At 47.9% G+C, this 19,639-nt stretch overlaps 1 protein-coding gene across 1 annotated transcript in view; it reads left to right on the forward strand.

Annotated features, from left to right (window-relative positions):
* tnrc6c2 (trinucleotide repeat containing adaptor 6C2) overlaps positions 1-19,639 on the forward strand; it is a 57,145-nt gene that overhangs the window by 8,219 nt on the left and 29,287 nt on the right. Inside the window, 3 exon segments of the mRNA XM_030352731.1 lie at positions 3,591-3,685; positions 4,182-4,203; positions 11,964-12,329. Of these exon segments, the coding sequence (XP_030208591.1) occupies positions 3,629-3,685; positions 4,182-4,203; positions 11,964-12,329 (445 nt within the window). The 5' untranslated portion in view covers positions 3,591-3,628.

Consider the following 19,639-nt stretch of genomic DNA (forward strand, 5'->3'; position numbering starts at 1 on the left):
TAGGGTAAATTATCATTTACCCTAAAACGAGATTGTTTTGGAAGGCTTTGCTCGAGTTTATCATTGTTATTATTATTTTAACGCATGGCATTGCCTACTACAGTGTTCATTCATGCAGCCCCTATGGAAAAAATGTTTTATAGTTCCGACCTGCCATGGTACGTCAAAATAGCAGAAAGTCACTTGCGCTGGATGCAAGATAGGGCCCTTTGGGGTCAAGGTTATTAGTGATTTGGTAACCAAGAGAGGTAGATAGAAACATGAAACATAGCTGTTATAAAAACATGTTGGTAACTTGACCTAGATAACAGCTCTAACATCACAATTCCTACATTGCCTAGCTTTAGTACTAGGAGGCAAATGTTCAATACCCCCTTTTTATTTTTCGTTATTTGTGTGTTGGAATTATAGACGATGCAATAGCAGCACATTGTCTTTGGTATCTACCTTTTGACTGGCGGTAAGCTGGTCCGAGTCTAGAGAGGTTTGTATGGCCACAGCAGCATGGATGCCTTCACCTGATTCTGGGGTCAGGAAAGCAGCGTGGACAGAGACTTGATGCCAGCAGACAGAGAGGAGTCAACCCTGAGTCACACTGGCCGAGACGGCGGTGTTGGCAATAAGAGAGGATGAGAGGTAATAGGAGATGGAGAGGGCTTGACTCAAAAGAAAGCGTTGTGGCTAAAGCCTGGGTAAGGCCAGGCGTTGGGATATTCTTTTCAAGATGTATGACCCACCTCAACCAATACATGGGAATTTGCTTGCACACTTATCACACAGACGGTCCCACTATCGGCCTCTTCCACGCTTGTGACTCCTCCTCACCCCTACTCTGTGTGCTATGGACACCATCATGGGGTTCGTTATGATGACCACCACCACCACCAGGAGCAGCGGCGGCTGATTGGTCGGTCTTGTTAGCGCGGGAGGCCTGAGGAGCATGTGACCTCGCTCGGCTAATGGGCACTCCACTCTGCCACCCCATTTCCCATTTCAGTCCGCAGTTAGACACACACAAACACACACACACACTTTTCATTTATAAGTGTGTGAAAGAAAAACTGCCACAAAAATATTTGCAGTTTGCCATTGTGGTCTGCGTTCATAGAAATGATTCCTTGTCATGCCCACGGTCTCCCTTCTCCTCCTCCTCCTCCTCCTCCTTGGGTCCGTTTTATTTCTCTAGACTTTTCCTTCCCTATCATTCTTTTGTATTTCTCAGTTTCACTCCTGCCCCAGCTATCAGTCATCCTCCACCTGGCCTGCCATTATGTCTGTTTGATGGACAGCTCCCTCCCCCTACCACAGGCACACCCAGCGGGGGGCAGGCCTTATTAATCTTGCGGTGACTGGGCCTCATTTGTGTACTCGGATATCATTGATATCTCCTATGGACACGAGCTGCTAGCCGTGTGCCTAACCCATCGACTGTCAGATGTTATGACCACCTGCCAAGTGTCTACCTTTCTGCAGAAAGGCTTGCCCAGCCGAATTGGTTGACTGACGATGTTTAACATGGGCACCTGAAGCTAGCTAAATTGAAATAGATTGTTCTAGATCACATACAAAAAAAAAAGTATTGTCACTGCTTCCAATATATGCTGCTTAGTGTGTGTGTGTGTGTGTGTGTGTGTGTGTGTGTGTGTGTGTGTGTGTGTGTGTGTGTGTGTGTGTGTGTGTGTGTGTGTGTGTGTGTGTGTGTGTGTGTGTGTGTGTGTTAGGGTTGTAACGGTACACTGAAGTCACGGTTCGGTTCATGCCTCGGTTCAGACATCACGGTACGATACGAGTTCGGTACAATAAAGGGAAAAGAAAAAACTTAAATGCAGAAGGGAATTCTTTTTCATTGTGCATGGTTGTATCAGCTAGTGTCATACAGCCTCTCCCCTGAGCTACCAGCAACAGCCTGAACTGTGTAATCTAAGATGTAAACAGTAAACAATAAGTCGCCCACATCATCTACAGACTCCATCCGTAACTTGTAAACAAAATAAGTTATCAGTTATAAAACTGAAAATGCAACATGTCTTATTTATGAAAGTGCAAAGTACACACGAGGGGGGGGGGGGGGGGGGCATTGTGACCTCAATAGCAGCCCGAAACAGTGTAGCCTGCTGATAAATCCAAGGAAAAAGGTGACCGTGCACAATAAACAAAGATCATCGATGTCCAAGAAGGACGGCAAACTTTTGTGCGACATTTTCTTCAATAAACAAAGCTTTTGCCGTTGTCCAGAAATACCTCGTGGATAATGTGTTTGTTTATTAGTATCCCCCTGTCTCACGGAAGTGCGATTCTGCCTACCAATCAACGGACGGCGTGTGTAGCTCGAACTTTCCAGCACCCTTTAAGGCGTCTCAGGACCCCAACGGAGGAGTACAGCGAGACGAGTGCGGCTCAATACGGCTCAGATCGGGTCACGCCCACTTTTTGGCGGTGGAAACGCGATCCGTGCTTCTTTAATAGGTCCATGGATCCGTGCCGCACCTTAGCGAACTGAACCGACCGGCCCCCTCCGGTGGAAACGCAGCATTAGTGGTCCCTGAAGAACTCGCCTATCTAACATTAGTTCCGCATTGCATTTATTAATTCGCACCGAACCATGACGTCTGCACCGATTAATTTCAATACGAATCCATGTATCGTTACAACCCTAGTGTGTGTGTGCATCCTTGCTAGTCTTTTCGTGCCCATGAGTGCTTCTTACTTTCCAAAATGCCAGGGTTGCAGTAGTTATGTTGACGTGGAGATGATGCACTGATTGGACCCTCGTTGATCTGATGGGACATGGTAGTGACTCTTGTACGTCTCACACGCACAAACAGAAACATCCCATCTCCTGGCCGACCCGGTTAGTGCATCTAATAGTTTCCAGGAGCCTTCAGCGTAGCTGAGCCCAAGGCAATCGAGGCTCAAACAGTTAGGTTAGCTATCCGCCAGCCGCTGTCCGTCTGTGTAGCGGGGCCCTGGAGCCCCTGGCCCGATGGAAAGCCTCCACCTTGGAAGACAGCCTTGACTCCCGCATCGTCTCTACCAGTCTGTCTTCATGCACAGCGAATGCCCCCGGCCTCTCTCCCTCTCTCTGTCTCTCAAGGAAATATAAAGAGAAGCTATATTTATATGTCCCCTGTGTTCCTGAACAGCCGTGTTGTACAGGCTACACACACACACACTGGCTGTTGGCTTTCTCGCCTCAAAGTGCCCCTCTCCTTTTCCTGCTTATCTCTATATCTACTGAATCACAATTTGTTTTTGTTTCTTTTTTTTGTATCTTTTGGAGTTGGCTGCATGAACAACTCCAAAGCAGTTCATGCGGTGCATATTTGGGTTTGGAGCTGTTCCTTAGAACCAAGTGCGTTTCTGGCTCTGGTTTTTGTGCGGTTCATTAAGAAAGAGGGATCAAATGTCCGTATCTGGTATGTGTGTGTTTGTACATGTGTGTCAACACAGTGTGTATTTTCTTGGCATGGGGAGTAATGTCAGAAGAACACATGACCGCATCTGCCATGTGTAATATTTCTAATGCAGGAAAGTGAGCTTTACCGTCTGTGTTTACTGACATCCATTTTTTTTCTTTGTTTGTTGTGCAGCTGAGAGGAGAGAGTGAAAGAAGAACGAGAACCATTTGATGGAAAAAAAGAAAAGGCCAGAAGAGAAAACCAAGACGGACGCCGCTCAGAAAAAGGTAAGACGAAGAGAAATCTACATTCACAGACAGATATTTATAGTTGGAAAGTTTTCAAGAAACGTGTGTGTGTGTGTGTGTGTGTGTGTGTGTGTGTGTGTGTGTGTGTGTGTGTGTGTGTGTGTGTGTGTGTGTGTGTGTGTGTGTGTGTGTGTGTGTGTGTGTGTGTGTGTGTGTGTGTGTGTCCCCTCCCCGCTGGGAGAGATGGTCGGGGGGGGCTCTATTAAGGATTTATTAGCCTAATTTGGATCTAATTCGCAGCAGGTTTAATTAACATTAACGGCCTAGTCTGTAGTGAGCAGCAAACCCTCAACGCCCGATGCCATGAACAGATTGCAGTAGGAGGATATGACGTCGCACTGTGTGGGCTAGGCATGCTAGCTCATTTATCTGTCAGAAATATGACTTGCTTATGGATATAATTTGCTTATAAAATTGCTTATGCCTGTGTATTTTCTAACGATTTGGTTTATTTTTCTCTTTCTCTCCATCTCAGGCTGCTGATCAGAAAACCAAAGGTGAGTGTCTTAATGATTTGTAATAACATCCATCTGTGATTGGCCCTCATATGTACAGGGCAACACTTAAATAAATGCATGTATGCAAACATATAAGGAATTGTGATGTACCATATTCTGCCTCTTCCCTCCAAACATCTCCTTATACTGTTCAACACCATCCAAACATGCACACTAAAACCGCGTTCTACACAGTACACACACAGTAGAGTCTGGCCTGGGGAGTAGAATGCAGAGTGATGATGAACACAGAGAGCAGTCTGGCCTGGGGAGTAGAATGCAGAGTGATGATGAACACAGAGAGCAGTCTGGCCTGGGGAGTAGAATGCAGAGTGATGATGAACACAGAGAGCAGTCTGGCCTGGGGAGTAGAATGCAGAGTGATGATGAACACAGAGAGCAGTCTGGCCTGGGGAGTAGAATGCAGAGTGATGATGAACACGGAGAGCAGTCTGGCCTGGGGAGTAGAATACAGAGTGATGATGAACACAGATAGCCTGCAGCACCGCGCAGTGACTCAGTCAATTGCCACTATGCATTACTTTTCATGACACCTTTTGATCTGCAAATATTTTTGTTTGTTTGTGTGCAAGCTCGTATGCAAGTATCCATTTAGTGCACATATATTTGTGTATGCATGCCTGTAAATGCACATACTCAATGCCAGACTAATTCCCAGCACCAGTTGGAATGAGCAAGGTCTGGACGTTAGGCCTGTGACTAACTGTGATCTATCTGTAGCCTTGCGTGCTGGCCGTAGACCGGGTTGTATCTCGGGAATCTAACCAGGGACCTTTCAGTCCAGCACCCCATAACCATTAAGCTGCCCTGGTCCATGGGCACAATTGCAACTGTTGTGTAGAGTACAGCCAGGGGTTAAGCCAGGAATACAAGAGGACAGATCTATGAACACGGCTCTACGTGGCCTTTTTGTTTTGAAGAAGAAATCAAAAAGAGATTAGAAAAGGAAATGAAGTGCGAGGAAGTTGCTAATGAAGGAGTGCGAGTAATGAGGCGCTGAGCACTTTAGACGTGTGCCAAAAGTGAGTGAGTCCATGGCGGCTTCCACAGAGCAGGGCTAATGGCACGGCTATTACGCTATGATATGTTTAATGAGTGAGCGAGAAATCAAGGGATCTGTCACGGCCCCATCCTCTTCGTGTGTCGTGTGTTTGTGTGGCAGTGTCTCTGGATGTGTGTGTGTGTGTGGTTCTGTGTTTTGGGTGGAGATGGTGCAGTATTGTGAGAGCGAGATCAGGGAATGAGCTAAAGTGTAAAATAGTTGGTAGCCATATGGCCGACTTGTGCAAGTTTTTCTCCTAACCTCACACCTGGCCTACAGGAGGACATGGGCTGGAATTAACTGAGCACTCATCCGTGAAACTGAATAACAGAGTAGGTTGTGTGTGTGTGTGTGTGTGTGTGTGTGTGTGTGTATGCGTGTGCGGGTGCACTCGGTGGCTGCAAAATCAGTATGCAGCTATGATTTGTGTCTTTCCATCCATACCAGTGCACTCTCCCCGCCTCACACACTCAGTCTCATTCTACATGCACAGAAATGCACCCCCTTCTCCCCCACGCTCTCCTCCCCATCTCTCGTCGCTACACCACCCCCACTTCCCCGCCCGGCCCCTCTCTCCTGCCCCCCCCCCCGGTGCAGGCCGCCTCGGTCGCAGGCATTTCAATTTGTTTGCGGTAATCGATCTGCGCCCAGCGCGTTCATATGTATGAAAATGAGATAAAGCACCCGCACACTGGAATTAACTTCTCTGCCCTCCATTAGGCATGGAGCCGCAGAGACACGCACACACATGCATGCACGCACGCACACATACATGAATGCACGCACACAGCCACACACGTACTCACTCACTCATTCACACATTTAGAAAGCTACAGACCCCAGAGAAAGACTGGGCTCTTGCGTGATCCCCATTAACACATGGGCCAGCGGTGCCATCCCAGGCAGCCACACGCGCGCGCGCGCGCACACACACACACACACACACACACACACACACACACACACACACACACACACACACACACACACACACACACACACACACACACACACACACACACACACACACACACACACACACACACACTTCGGCTAGCCAATGAATTTAAACATTGGCAGAACACACGCCTTGAGAATTTCACACATCGTGTCAACCCTGCACGCTCATACGTTGAGAAGCATTCAAAGTGTAAACACATGCCTCTGGATGTATATAAATCAAAAGGAAAAAAAGGAAGGTACTCTCATATGCACAAGCAAACACATCAATGTGGCCCCCCTGCTTGGAATTGCATCCCGATTACAAATCTAACGCAACTCTCTTGCCCAACCACGTTCACTCCGTCTCACTTTTCCACAACATACGCTCCCTGTCTACATCCTCTCCATTCCTTTATTTCATTTCCCCCATGCAGAGCAATTGCAGTATAGTAAAGAGGTCATTAACATCTGGGTGACTCACTACCATATAACGCTGGCAGGGTTACTGGCCATGCCTATAGGGTGTTACAGAGGCCTGTACGCAAGTTCTCGATTTGCCGCAGTGTTACAGGTTATTAATTTATGTCAACACTTTCTGAAAGGACATCTCATGAATTCCAATCTAATTAGAAGCTAATTTACTTTCAAAGCAGAGTGGATTCTCTCTGCTGTTAACCACATTTATAAATACCCAGTGAATTAACAGCAAATGGGTGCAGAATTATGTCCGTTGGATTTATGACCATCGTGCATAATTGTTTTTCACTCTTAACTCCCCCCCCATTACACACACACGCACGCACGCACGCGCACACGCACAAATGCGCAGTCACGCATCCTTATATCCTGGCTTTGCTGGCATCGTAAGTGAAATAGACTGGTAGACGGCGAGAGAAATAATGGGGAGGGAAAGAAGGACTAGAGTGCTTCAATTTCAATTCAAAACAATGCTTTTCTCTGTGTGCACGAGTCCATGTATGATGAAAGGGCCACTGCAGACACAGCAACCCCCTTCCTCGTCACAAACGCACATACACACGCACATACATAGTTGTGTTCTTGCACATGTGAGCCCTGGTGTTGTATGAAGGTGTGTTGGTACATAGATCCATGGACTCTTTTGGGAATCCATTCCGTCACTTTGGTGTTGGCAGTGAGGCTTTGATGCGATTTCCCCTGACGAAAAGGCTGTCCTGGGGCTGCCCTCAGGCTGCAACCTGGGACAGAGGTACATCATGGTCTGTTTAGAAAGCTTTTAAAGGTCCAGTCTTTCTGGTTCAGTCATCTTCCTCAGGGGAAGCCTCCTCATCATGAAGGAAGATGGAAAGGCTGCGTGTGTGTGTGTGTGTGTGTGTGCGTGTGCGTGTGCGTGTGCGTGCGTGCGTGCGTGTGTGTGTGTGTGTGTGTGTGTGTGTGTGTGTGTGTGTGTGTGCACCAGAAGGAGGAGAACTTGGGGTCACAGGAGGTAAACAGGGGTGCATTAGGCAACTGTGAGATTGCCATGGCAACAGCCTGACATAAGAGGGATGGGTGTGTCAGCAGAGGGTCAAGAGGGTGCGCCTATTTTAGGTACCATCTGTCAGTAGTAGTTGAGGAAAACATTCTCGCTTTCACGCAAACATACACTTGAGTGATTTATTTTCTACGGAACCCATAAAGGGACATGGGGTAAAAAAAAACGTTGCTCTTGAGCACGAGAAAGTATCTTTGACCGGCAATGGGTCTGCTTAGGTCGGAATATAGTCTGAATGAAGCGGCCACCGATCTTGACAGGCTGGGTACTTTATTCTTACACACAACTGGACTCGTACATTACATCACTAAACTGACACGCTACCGCTCGCTCTCCTCGCTTGTCGACTCACTCGCTGACGTCACTCACACGCACAGCGAGATTCTTTCTCGTGCTCGCGAGACACTATCTCGTGCTCACAAGATATTTTCTCGTGAGCACCAGATACTTTCTTGTGCTCACGAAAAATGTTTTTTTTTTTTTTACCCCATGTCACTTTACGGTTTCTGTCATTTTTCTGCTTTAAGACTTTTATAGTATAATGACTACTCGCATCCCACAATAGGTCACAAATCTTTATCCATGATATCAATAAAGGTTTTACCGGGGCTACATCCTCTTTCAGTCAATTCACTGCATCAATAAATTACCATCCGGCTTCAGCAGTTGCCACACTGTAATCAGAATGGACGTCAACGTTTTAAAAGGGTATTCAGATGTAACCAAAGCTCCCTTGAACAAGGGATTCCCCAGCGGGTGAAATGCGTTTACCTCTTAATAGTTTGGTTCGCTCCTTTTGTTTTAAGGCATTTGTTAGCGGCTCAGGTCTTATTGCAGGCTACAAAGCCTGGAGTGAAGCCAACACGGTATTTTTGCATCGGTGTGTGCATCAAGCGTTTTCTTTTTTTTACTTTTAACAACCATCAGACCTCTACTCGCTGTTAAACACGAGCTAAGACGTGTTTAGCGTGGGGCTTTCCGTGCTTCAGAAACACAACGGCATTGTAGCACACCCGCGTTTTATATTGCCTGCAACGTGATACATTGCAAACGCATGTAATGTACACTGGTGGTTACTGGTTTTTAACAAGGGAGCGTGCGTTTTCGTAGGGCTAATGAAAGCAGCTTGGGGGGGTGGGGTGCAGACGTGCTTGTGGCAATTGCTCCCCATCCCCCCCTCTGGCGTAGAAGCAGCGCTGCATATGAACGCAGCGCTGCAGACAATAGACAGAGGGGATGTGGGAACCTTGGTCGGCATGGCACTGGGGGCCAAGCCAGCCAATCGGAGGAGACGCTCCGCCGGAATTACCCACCCCTACCCCTTTTTCCTGTTATGCTTTTAGTTTCACAATTCAATTTTCTCCGCAACTCTTTTATTCATGCGTTCTTTGTGTCCTCCTTCCCTTGTGCCTCTTTAGCTCAAACACAAACTCTCTTCTCTCTCTCTCTCTGTCTCTGTCTCTGTCTCTGTCTCTGTGTCTGTCTCTGTCTCTGTCTCTCTCTGTGTGTGTGTGTGTGTGTGTGTGTGTGTGTGTGTGATTAATCAATGAGTCCGATGAGGAGTGAGTGGAGGGCCGAGGTCGGGGTGACGCCGGGTGGACAGTGGCAGACTGCTCATGTGGTGCGTTTTATTGGAGGTTGTCCCGCACATTCAGCTCCCCTCCATTAACAGACCCTCCGAAAGGCCTCCACGCTCCTCGTAATGGATTGGTGCTCCTCCAAACTCCTTTTGCTCAAAGAGTGTTTATACCGCCGTCTCATTACAGCTTATGTTCCGTGTTTCTGCACTTGGACCTTCAACTCGGCGAGAGTATTTTTATTAGATTTTATACTGCACACCCAGACGCAGACAGCACATCTGCGCCAGACGCTCTCCTGGGTATCAAACCCAGACCCGCGTTCCTCTCCTCCTCGCCTCTCGGTTATTACTTTAATATGTCTTCTCCTCTCTCTCCTGGGCTCTCCTTCAGCCTGTCTGTTATCGGCTCAGCGGGGGTGTGGGGTGTCAGAGTGCCAGGCCAGCTGCAGGTCAGCAGTGCAGATGAGATGAGATTGGAAGCTGAAATGAATGACAGGAAGAGCTTGGTTGGCCTCCCTCAGAGTGGAGCGCTCACAGAGAACGAGCACTGTAAAAGTGAGCAGTTAATTAATAAGGTGTGCGGGGGGGAACCAGGGAGACTTGTGTATATTCCAGCCCTCTTCATGATTCTGCCCTTGGTCTGAGGAGAGTTCTGGGAGAGAATGATGATGGCACTCAACTCTATTACAAGAGTCCCTCAACAAGGACAAGTGGAAGCCATTTAAAGATGGTAGCTTTAATTAAAACTCTAAACCTTATTTTAACGCCTTTTGCTAAAATGGTTTTAATCTTCGAGTAATTGACCTTGATCATTTGGTAATTCATCTGCTCATTCTCTGAGTGAATTGCATTGTTGCTTTTGCGACTGAATGCAGAAGAACTGACGTCGTAGAACTGACGTTCTATGACTGATCATTCTTTTGGTCCCCCTGTCTCCTCAAGGTTCCCTAAGATATCAGTTGTTTTTTTTATCTCCCCCTCAAAGCACTTTTCGCGTTTATTATTGATCAAGAAAAGATCTTCCCTTTGACAAAAATGACAGACCACACGCTGAATAATTTCATGCGATGTTAGGGTAAGTGTGCTTCGGTGAAGGGGGTTGTTTAGTCCTCACAAACACACACTCGCGTGCACAAGTTTTCTCCAACCCCTAGCACCTTTTGTTCTCTGCGCTTGGACGCCAACCTTTTGGCTGTGTCATCATCGTGTCGCTTACGCGGTGCTCTCCGTCTGCCCAAAACATCCACAGATGTTCTACTAAACCCAATCAAATCAATAGCAACCAACCCAATTGTTGTAACCCATACGACCAAGGCGGTACATAAGCCACGTTCACGCACCAGGCTCTGTTGTCGCCAGGGTGATTTTGTTTGTCCTTTGTTGTGATATGTGTAATTTGAATAGGGTAAAGTACAGTGTTGTTGGAGGAAACAGTATGTGGCGTGATCTCCTTTACCACTCTACAGAATGTGATCATGTGCAAAGGGCAAGCAGAGCCACACTTCGGCCTTTTTAGGGGCAGCAGGAGGAGGCAGAAAGGCAGACATGGAGACCCGGGGGTTGGTTGGAACAAGGCGGGAGGCGGGGGTGTGTGGTGCGCCCTGCGTCCTGCGTGCTGATTGGCCGGGGCAGCATCAGGAGGGCTGAGCTGGATTCATCAGTCATGCGTCACCAGCTGCAGCCCGGAGCCTGCAGCGTGCAGCGCTTCTGCAGAGGGGCGCGTGTGCGTGCGCGGGCGCGTGTGTCTGGTAACGTGTCACGCTAGAACAGGCTTCGGCTTCACTCCATGGCGATATTTGGCCTTTGCCACATAGGTTGCGGAGAAATCGCCTTCCTGTTGTGTTGCAGTGTGTGCGTGTGTCTGTGTGAGTGTTCTTTAATGCAGGTAGACTGACATCTGGATTAGTGTTGCTCTCCAGTGAATGGACCTCTGTTCTTTAGCAGTACTGCAGGACAGGCTTTTGGCAAGCACTGCGAATACCTCACCCCTGAATTCACTTACCCCAACCCCCAGGGCGGCCTCACAGGACTGCCTTAGTGTTCAAGTATGGGTATGTGTGCGTGTGGGGGCCCTGTGTGTGGGGTAGGGCGCGTGGGTGTGCATTGCACAATCTTGAATGTAACTTTAAAGATCTAGTGGAGAGGGGAAGGTCGACTTTATGTGTGCAGTCATGTGCGGTCGCATATCAGAACATCATGGACTCCATTATTTTGAGCCATTGTGTGGAAACGTTTGTCGAGCCGTGGACTACATTTAACATCATGATTGTTTGTGAACTGTTTATATTGTTTAAATATGATGCAGGAAAGCCGTAATCTACTGCGACTTGCTTGGCTTTCCACGGTGTTGCAACTATCGTAGCAGCGATTGCATTACTCTGAAGAGGGGGTTGAGGACTACAAAAGGCCATCGACCGATACAAATGCCTTCACAGTTGCACGTGAACAATAGTACACGGCTCATGTGGTGCACGGTCCTGACAGTCATGTATTATATAGGAAATGCTGGCTTAAAGGATCAATAGTTCTAGCACTAGATATGTGTGTGGGCAGATATGTTGTCTTGTAATGATTTGTGCAACCCTGACCGTCCTATTGAAATGCGAAGTGTTGGTTCAACTGAAGGAGTTAACGCGGTGCTGTGTGCGTCTCCTCCCTCCCAGTGCCAGCGCCTGCGGCTACTACGCCGAGCCCTGGCCCGCCCCGCCATCACCTCCATCCCTCCAGTCCCACGCCGTCCCTCGCTACCTCTTCCCCCTCCTGCGCTTCTTCCGGCAATGGCAAGCGTGCCTCCGCTGCCGGCCATACCCCGAGTCCCGGCCCCCCTCAGCAGCAGCAGCAGCAGCAGTGCCAGACGTCCTCAGCCAGCACCCGCTACCCGCCCCGAGAGGTGCCCCCTCGCTTCCGCCAGCAGGAGCACAAGCAGCTGCTGAAGAGAGGCCAGCCTCTGCCCGCCGGACCCCTCGGAGGCCCCCCCCCGCCCAGCGCCACCTCCAGCGACGCACCTAACGCTGCCAAGCGCCTTCCAGGTGAGCACCCGCTTTTAATGTTCCCAGGGTCACTCGGTCGGAGCATTGAGGGGTAGTCCTCGACTTCTGCTTTAGTAAGTGCAATGTGAACATTCCCTACTGGGTCGGATTAGTGTCAAGCAAGCTTGAAGCATCGTTTGATGGACCGGGGTGCGGTTCTTTTAAAGGTACATAAAGGTGACGTTGGTGGTGAAGGGATCCCGTGGATCAAGAGATCCATCAACATTGCTTCTTAAGGTCCAGTCTGTATTTGTTGGGGATGAATGCCATTAGCTGTGCTTCCATCTGCTCTGGTTTCTACCTTCCCATGGCCCCTCTGAGATTACGTGTCCTGCCAAAGGTTGTCCTCTCTTCGAAGTTTAACAAGGCCCATATTTGTTTTACGAAGTGAATTGAATAAAGTGAGTTAAGTGGGGGGCGGGCTGTTTATACTCTCCTATCCATGCACTTATGGATTGGAACACCACGCAACCTTTTTTTCTGTATTATATTTGGGAGTTAATTATAAGGTTGCTATACACCAAAAACAGCATCTGGGTAAACGGCAGACGCTAGGGAACTAGCGATTGAGCCTTGATAACTATTCCTGTGCCCAACTAGTTAGCCCCCTTCATCTCCTGAGCCTTGATAACTATTTCTGTTCCTAGAAAGTTAGCTGTCTTCATCTCCTGAGCCTTGATAACTATTGTTGTTCCTAGCTCGTTTGCTGTTTTAATCTCCTGAGCCTTGATAAGTATTCCTGTTCCTAGCTATTTGGCTGTCTTCATCTCCTGAGTTGTTCCCTGTGTTGTTCTTCCGCTCTGTAGCTGTCTTCATATTTCATGAATCCGGGGAATGCCTCAGGTGGTATTCAAAGCCAAATAGGCTTTTAGACTGCATTTATATAGCACTTTTATATCCAGTGGCCACTCAAAACGCTTTCCAATATTGCCTAAATGTCACCCAACCATGCAAGGCTACAACCAGCTCGTCAGGAGCAGTTGGGGTGAGGTCTCTTACTATGCTAGGTGTCTAACATATGTTGCGTTCACTTTCACTTGCCCTTTGCCTGTGTGAAAACACTTTGTGATGTCACTTTATTCAAACAGCTGACTCTAGCCAAACGGGTGTTTTGTTTTTAATCCTGGTTTCAGTCCCTACGGACGACAACGGCCCCAAGAGGCTGCATGTCTTCTTTAGGGCTCTGCACTGTTGTTATCTGGTCATACTGTTCACCCAACATGACCTTTCCATTACCTCATCTTTGTTCTACTCAACTAGTGCCGATGCTCGTTGGATTACTCCCTCACCCTGGCCCTCCCGAGGGCCCCTACATAGCCCCAGGCCTAGTAGCCCTGGGCAGGGTGGTGCATCTTCCCTTCCTCCCCGAGGCCCTGGCCAGTTGGTAGCCTCGGGCTACTGGCCATTTTGTTCTAATGGCGCTAACGTCAGTTACACAGGAAGTACACAGTCTGCGCTGACTTCTTCAGCAGATTTGGCAGATTTGGCAGATGTCATGACGCAATTGAAAACAACTTTGAACTTGCAGTGGAAGTTTTTAACTTAAACTTTTAACCAGTGTGGTTAAAATGTAGTGGTTAAATATAATACTTTAGTGTTTAGAGTGGAGAGTCTTGTTTCAGAGTTGACCCTAACACTAACAGTAAGTGAAGAGCCAAGAACAAACGGCTGATTCCTTAAAGTGACTGAAGATTGAAGACGCATTCTCACAGTGTAATAAAAGTATCTGAAAAAATATATACTGAATAGTGTGTGACAAACAGCACCCGCGGTGGTTTGATCTTTTGAATCTGAGGTCATTTCAGGACACGTTTGTGACTTCTCTGGTGAGGTCATTGTGGCTCTAGGGGGTTCAGATGACACAAACACTTCCCTCTCTCACACACACACTCCCAACTCACTTCAAAACACACACGCACACACATGCACACACAGAGCAGCAGTCAGAACACCCTGAGCTGACCTAGTTGTGTCCTCTCCGATCACTGTCTGCCCTGCAGGCTAGCCGACACACACACACACACACACACACACACACACACACACACACACACACACACACACACACACACACACACACACACACACACACACACACACACACACACACACTGCCCCCCACCTTACCAGTCCGAGGAAATTTTTTTCACACCCCTCCCACATGACCTCTGATCCTCCTTATAATTGCCCCAAACTCCAGACAGACCCTTCTTCTTCCCCTAACCTCCTTCTCTTCTCCCCCCCCCCCCCCCCCCCCCCCCCAAGTCTCCAGCTGACGGAGGCCCATTGAGTGGGGCAAAGCAGCCAGTCAGCCAGTCTGTCAGCAGCATCCCCCATAGCAGGTGCTCTTGGCTCTCAAGGAGGGGGCTGGGGGAGGGGGAGGGTCCTTAAGACATGCAGATTGTGGGAACTGCGGCCCAACAGCTGTTTGAGGCTCGCCCAGACTGAGTCCATGGCCAGAAGGCTCTGGGAGGGGGTGTCAACGCATAGAGGGGCCCCTGCTAGTCGGACCCATTTCATTTCCAGGTCGAGCCGTGCAATGATCCTCCTTTTCAGGGTTCTGCTTGAAATAAATGCCAAGGAAAAATGCATTGACTGAAAGGACTGAGCGTTGTTGTTCAAAGCCATCAGAGGAGCGGGTCACTGTTGACCTGCCAGTGATGCCTTATCTTTAAGTGAAACCATTACGTGGCATTGGCAAACAAGACGACAATAATTGCTCATTTCTATATCTAGAATCCTACTACTTGGTGATGGTATTGTACAAGGCATTGTGCATCCTCCAGACCAAAGCAGCAACTAAACAAAGGCATGATTACATGACTGCTGTAACGCAATACCACCAAGATGTCTGGCTATGTGGCTCACGTTTCCCTTAAAACACATGCATGCAGAGATTAGAGACACCTTTAGAGATGATTTAGCCTTTTGCTTTAGACAGCAATGGCACACTTGCCAACACCATATTATTTACATAATAGGTTTCACAATTCACATATTTACCAGACCGCCGCCGCTTTCTTTCATAATGGCTCTTGATTATGAAATATGTGAAAATATGATGCATTACAACTGCAAGGCATTGTGTGAATGGCACCTCTGGGGTTTAACCACGAAGAAACGAAATAAAGCCGTCATTCAGAGACGCTGCGTTGAACTATTCCCAGTATTTTAGCCTTGTGATTCTCTGGTGTTTTTCCGCCTTGCTCCTCTGAAACAATTCCCTGTGAAGATGTGAACTTAACCCAGCCTCAGATCTCAGTTATTTGTACCGTCTTAAACCGTCAGATCATCACAACAGCAATGGGCCCTAATGACGCGGGGGAAGTATTCTTGGTATAAAGTAGAGGGTGTTCCCAAAGCGTGCACAAACACGCACGCACGCTCAGGCAGACGTTCAGATAGAAAACCCCTGGTGGCTTCATTAGCTCGGTCTCTGCTAGCACTTTTTCTTCCTTCTATTCTGTCTTTTCTCTGCGGAGGTAAACAGACATGAAGGATGAGGGTTGAAAACCCTCCTGTGACCGTTCACTAGCGCATGCTCTCTTTCACTCTCCCTTTCTCTCCGTCATTCTCTGTCACTCTCTCACTCTCCTTTTTCATTATTATTTTTTCCATCTTCCAGAAGAAGGAGAACAACAGGCGCCTCTCTTTGAGTGGTGTGCCCCCCCCCTTGCGGAAGTCTCCCGTCACAGATTGAGAGAGAGAGAGAGGGGGTTGGACAGGCTCTGTCGGGGGGGGGGGACAAAAGTAGGACTAAAGCGTAGCGTCAGAGGTCCTGATGAACGGGTGGTGTTTGGCAGGAGAGGGGGTCTCGTGGCTCGGGAGCAGGAGAGGAATGCCGCGCCGGGGGCGGGGCTTCGCACTGTGAGGCTAACAAGCTAACAACACTATTCCTTTGGGGGAGACGCGCGCAGAAAAACAAAAACAAAGCAGGACCTCTGCTCTTCAGTGCAGTGATTATTAGTCCACATGTTCTTTCTTTTCTTCTCTCTCTCTTGGTCTTGTTCTGTCTTCTGTAATCTCTCGTTCATATCCCTTGCCAACATTATCGTGCCAGCCCCTCCTCCCACACGCTTGTTCTCTCTCTCTCTACCTCCATCGCCTGACGTTCCTAATGGTCCTTTCCTACTGAGCAGGCTGGAGGGGGGGGGGGGGGGGGTTAATTCCTGGCTACCATCCCATCTCTATAAGGCCAGCTAGTCTCATTACCCAGGGCTCATCCCCCGACTATTTCTGTCTCCGCACGGCTAGCTTGGCATGGCAGGAGTTAGCTCCCTCATTGTCATTGTTGTCCCCACCCTGACCACCGGTGCTGCACATCCCATTTACGGTGGATATTCCCCCTCCCCCCCCCCCCCCCCCCCCCCCCCCCCACACACACACATTTCAAAAGCCTTGCTGTATTTCTGCTTTGGTCCAGGTACCGTATACGGCTGCTGTGTTGAGCAGAAGACTGCGCCAAGGTACCCACGCAAAACAGTCTGGTACTCGCACACAAAAGAGGCAGCGTGATTCAGCGGAACGAGTCGTCGTCTTCCCCCTCCCTGTCTATTGTTTTGTTTTATTTTTGTGACGATGACTACTAATGAATGAGGCCCAGCATCACTGAAACACAAACGTACGTGTACAGGATAGCCATCTGGTCTTCTGCCTAAACAGATATGTCTTAAATGAGGAGGGCTTTTATGGAGAGGAGTTGAGACGGCGAGACGCTGTAGGCTGCAGCATTAACTGCATGCTAAACTAAGCTATATGCATGTTGGTTGGCATAAATTTGTAGTCGTGCAGGACTATGCGCATATGTTATGCATGTGCACGGATTTGCATACACGCGTATACATACACAGGCATACACGAGCGAGCTTATGACTATGTATCTTTGCACGCATACATGTAAATACAAATACCTGAAATGTATATGCATGAATGCACATACCTATTTACATGTATTCATGCATATACACATGTTCAAAATGAAGACTGTGCTATAAAAAAGGCTCCCTTCTGCGACATAGAACCAGACATGCTGAGTTGCGCAGCCAGCAGCAGTATCCTGGCCCACTGTCAGACTTTGATGTTGGAGGGGGTAGCAGCCCTTGCTGCAGTACCCCATCCCTCTAAGCCCCTTTGAAGATGGCGCTAGTGATCCTCTCTTCCAGTAATTTTCCACTACAGTCTTACACTCTCTCCCTTGCTCTTGTTCCCTCTCTCTCTCTCTCTCTCTCTCTCTCTCTCTCTCTCTCTCTGTCTCTCTGTCTCTCTGTCTCTGTATCTCCCTCTCTCTCTTTCTCCCTCTCTCTTCCTCTCTCTCTCTGTCTCTTTTTCTCTCTCTCCCCCTCTCCCTCCCTCTGCAGGCTTAGCGTCTAGCTCTCCTTTTCATTCCTTGTGGGGTGTTTTGCCCGTTTATTTGAGGTTCTTGCAGTATTACAGATGTACTCCAAAATAAGGCTGCATTTCAAGACTGTGATTAATTCATCACACAGCCTATTCCTGTATACTACAGCAAAATAAAACCCCAGGCTGAAAAATGTGTCGGAGGCAGTGTGGGGGCTGGGGCTGAAAATGCAGGACGCAGAACAGCCTCAAAGCAGCCTGGCTACGAGTCAGGCTTGATGAAATGTCCGAGAGAGGGAGTGTGAGAGAGGGAGAATTCTGTGCAGAAAGTCAAAACACCTTGAAGTCATGGAAAATCTCAACCTTGCAATGATTGCTGAATTAGAAACGTGAGCTTAATTTTTTTTTAATGCTGATGTTCGGGGTCTTTTAAGGTCAGGCTCTCTTCTTACACTCTTGGCAGGCAGGGGCGAACAACAATGGAGCTGAATGCATGCCAGACCAGCTCTGGCCGAGCACCCGCTGTCTAAGAGACAAAAACATTTGTACGCATGCCCACAGACACACGGACACATACACACACACAGACAAACACAGCCGCATGGCTTGGGTGATGTTCAACTCTCAGTTGGTACGGTGAACCTTGACATTTAAGGCACAAGATATCATATTCGGTGAAGCGTTTAATGCGTTTTTCCTGTAAAACTAGATATGACAGGGTGTCAGACGTGTGAAAGAGGCATTTGTGTCTTTCATTAAAACATTACTAAAATACATGAGCGCTTGGAGATTGAAGTCTGTATTTGCCGTGGATCAAAACTCATACCTTTTAAGCAACGATAACACTGCGAAGCCTCCAGGCTGCTCCTCTATGCCAATCAGAACCTCAATTAGGATAACATGTCTTTGATCAGTGATGGTGTGATGGAGTCCAGCACTGATGATCTGTACTTCCTATTTAATTTTGGTTAATCTTTTACCATCTGCTTGGTGGTTGTTTTATTTCATCGATGTGAAATAAAACAACCACGATGCTATGACCAAAATAAAAAGGAAAAATTAGATATGATTGGCTGGCGCTCATTTTCTCCTTTGTTTTTGTTGCTCTGTGTGGGGCTGATTGTGAACTGCGTGCACTAAAAGGTAACAGGATAATGGCTCCTGGGGCGAGGGGATAAGTCTGTTGGGGTTAACACAGCTTAGACATGTTAACTCTGCTGTATGTTAAAAATGATTGCGTGTTTATGGGATTCAAACAATAACACCTTGCCCGTCTTATCTAACAAGATAGTTTTTTGACTACTAGGTGACCGATGCATTATTAGCAATATTGTAAATAGCAGCAACAATCTATTGGAGGCTGAAAGCAACCAAGTAGAAAGTAAGGCGGTTAATTTGGCAAAGGAGGCTGATACTTGACTTGAGGGTCAGTGAACCACGCCGACACCGGTGGCACGTCCGGAGCGCTGGGTTTGATACATTTGTGGTGTTTAAGGTTATTTTTAAGAGGATGATGTGACATGGTGTGGACTGCTGATGATCAGAATGTAGAGGTACCGGTGGTGGACACTCAGTATGTTAGCTCACATTTACTATAGCCTCAACTGGGGACTTTTTAGACGTATCCTCGGCGAGAACGCATCTTTTGATGCTATAACAGTAATTTAGTGTGACAATGCGTGTGCAATGAAAATAATGTTTATATCAAAGGCAGATGTGATGGAATACGTGTCAGTTATGTTTATTACATAGCTGGCTTTTTATTTAAAACAGCCACGGCTCTTTAGAGTGTGTGTGTGTGTGTGTGTGTGTGTGTGTGTGTGTGTGTGTGTGTGTGTGTGTGTGTGTGTGTGTGTGTGTGTGTGTGTGTGTGTGTGTGTGTGTGTGTGTGTGTGTGTGTGTGTGTGTGTGTGTGTGGAATTTAAATGGCCCTCATTGGCGTGCCAGTTGAGTGTATGGGGGCAATCCTAGCA

Source organism: Gadus morhua, chromosome 3, assembly GCF_902167405.1.
Source record: "Gadus morhua chromosome 3, gadMor3.0, whole genome shotgun sequence".
Classification (NCBI taxonomy): domain Eukaryota; kingdom Metazoa; phylum Chordata; class Actinopteri; order Gadiformes; family Gadidae; genus Gadus; species Gadus morhua.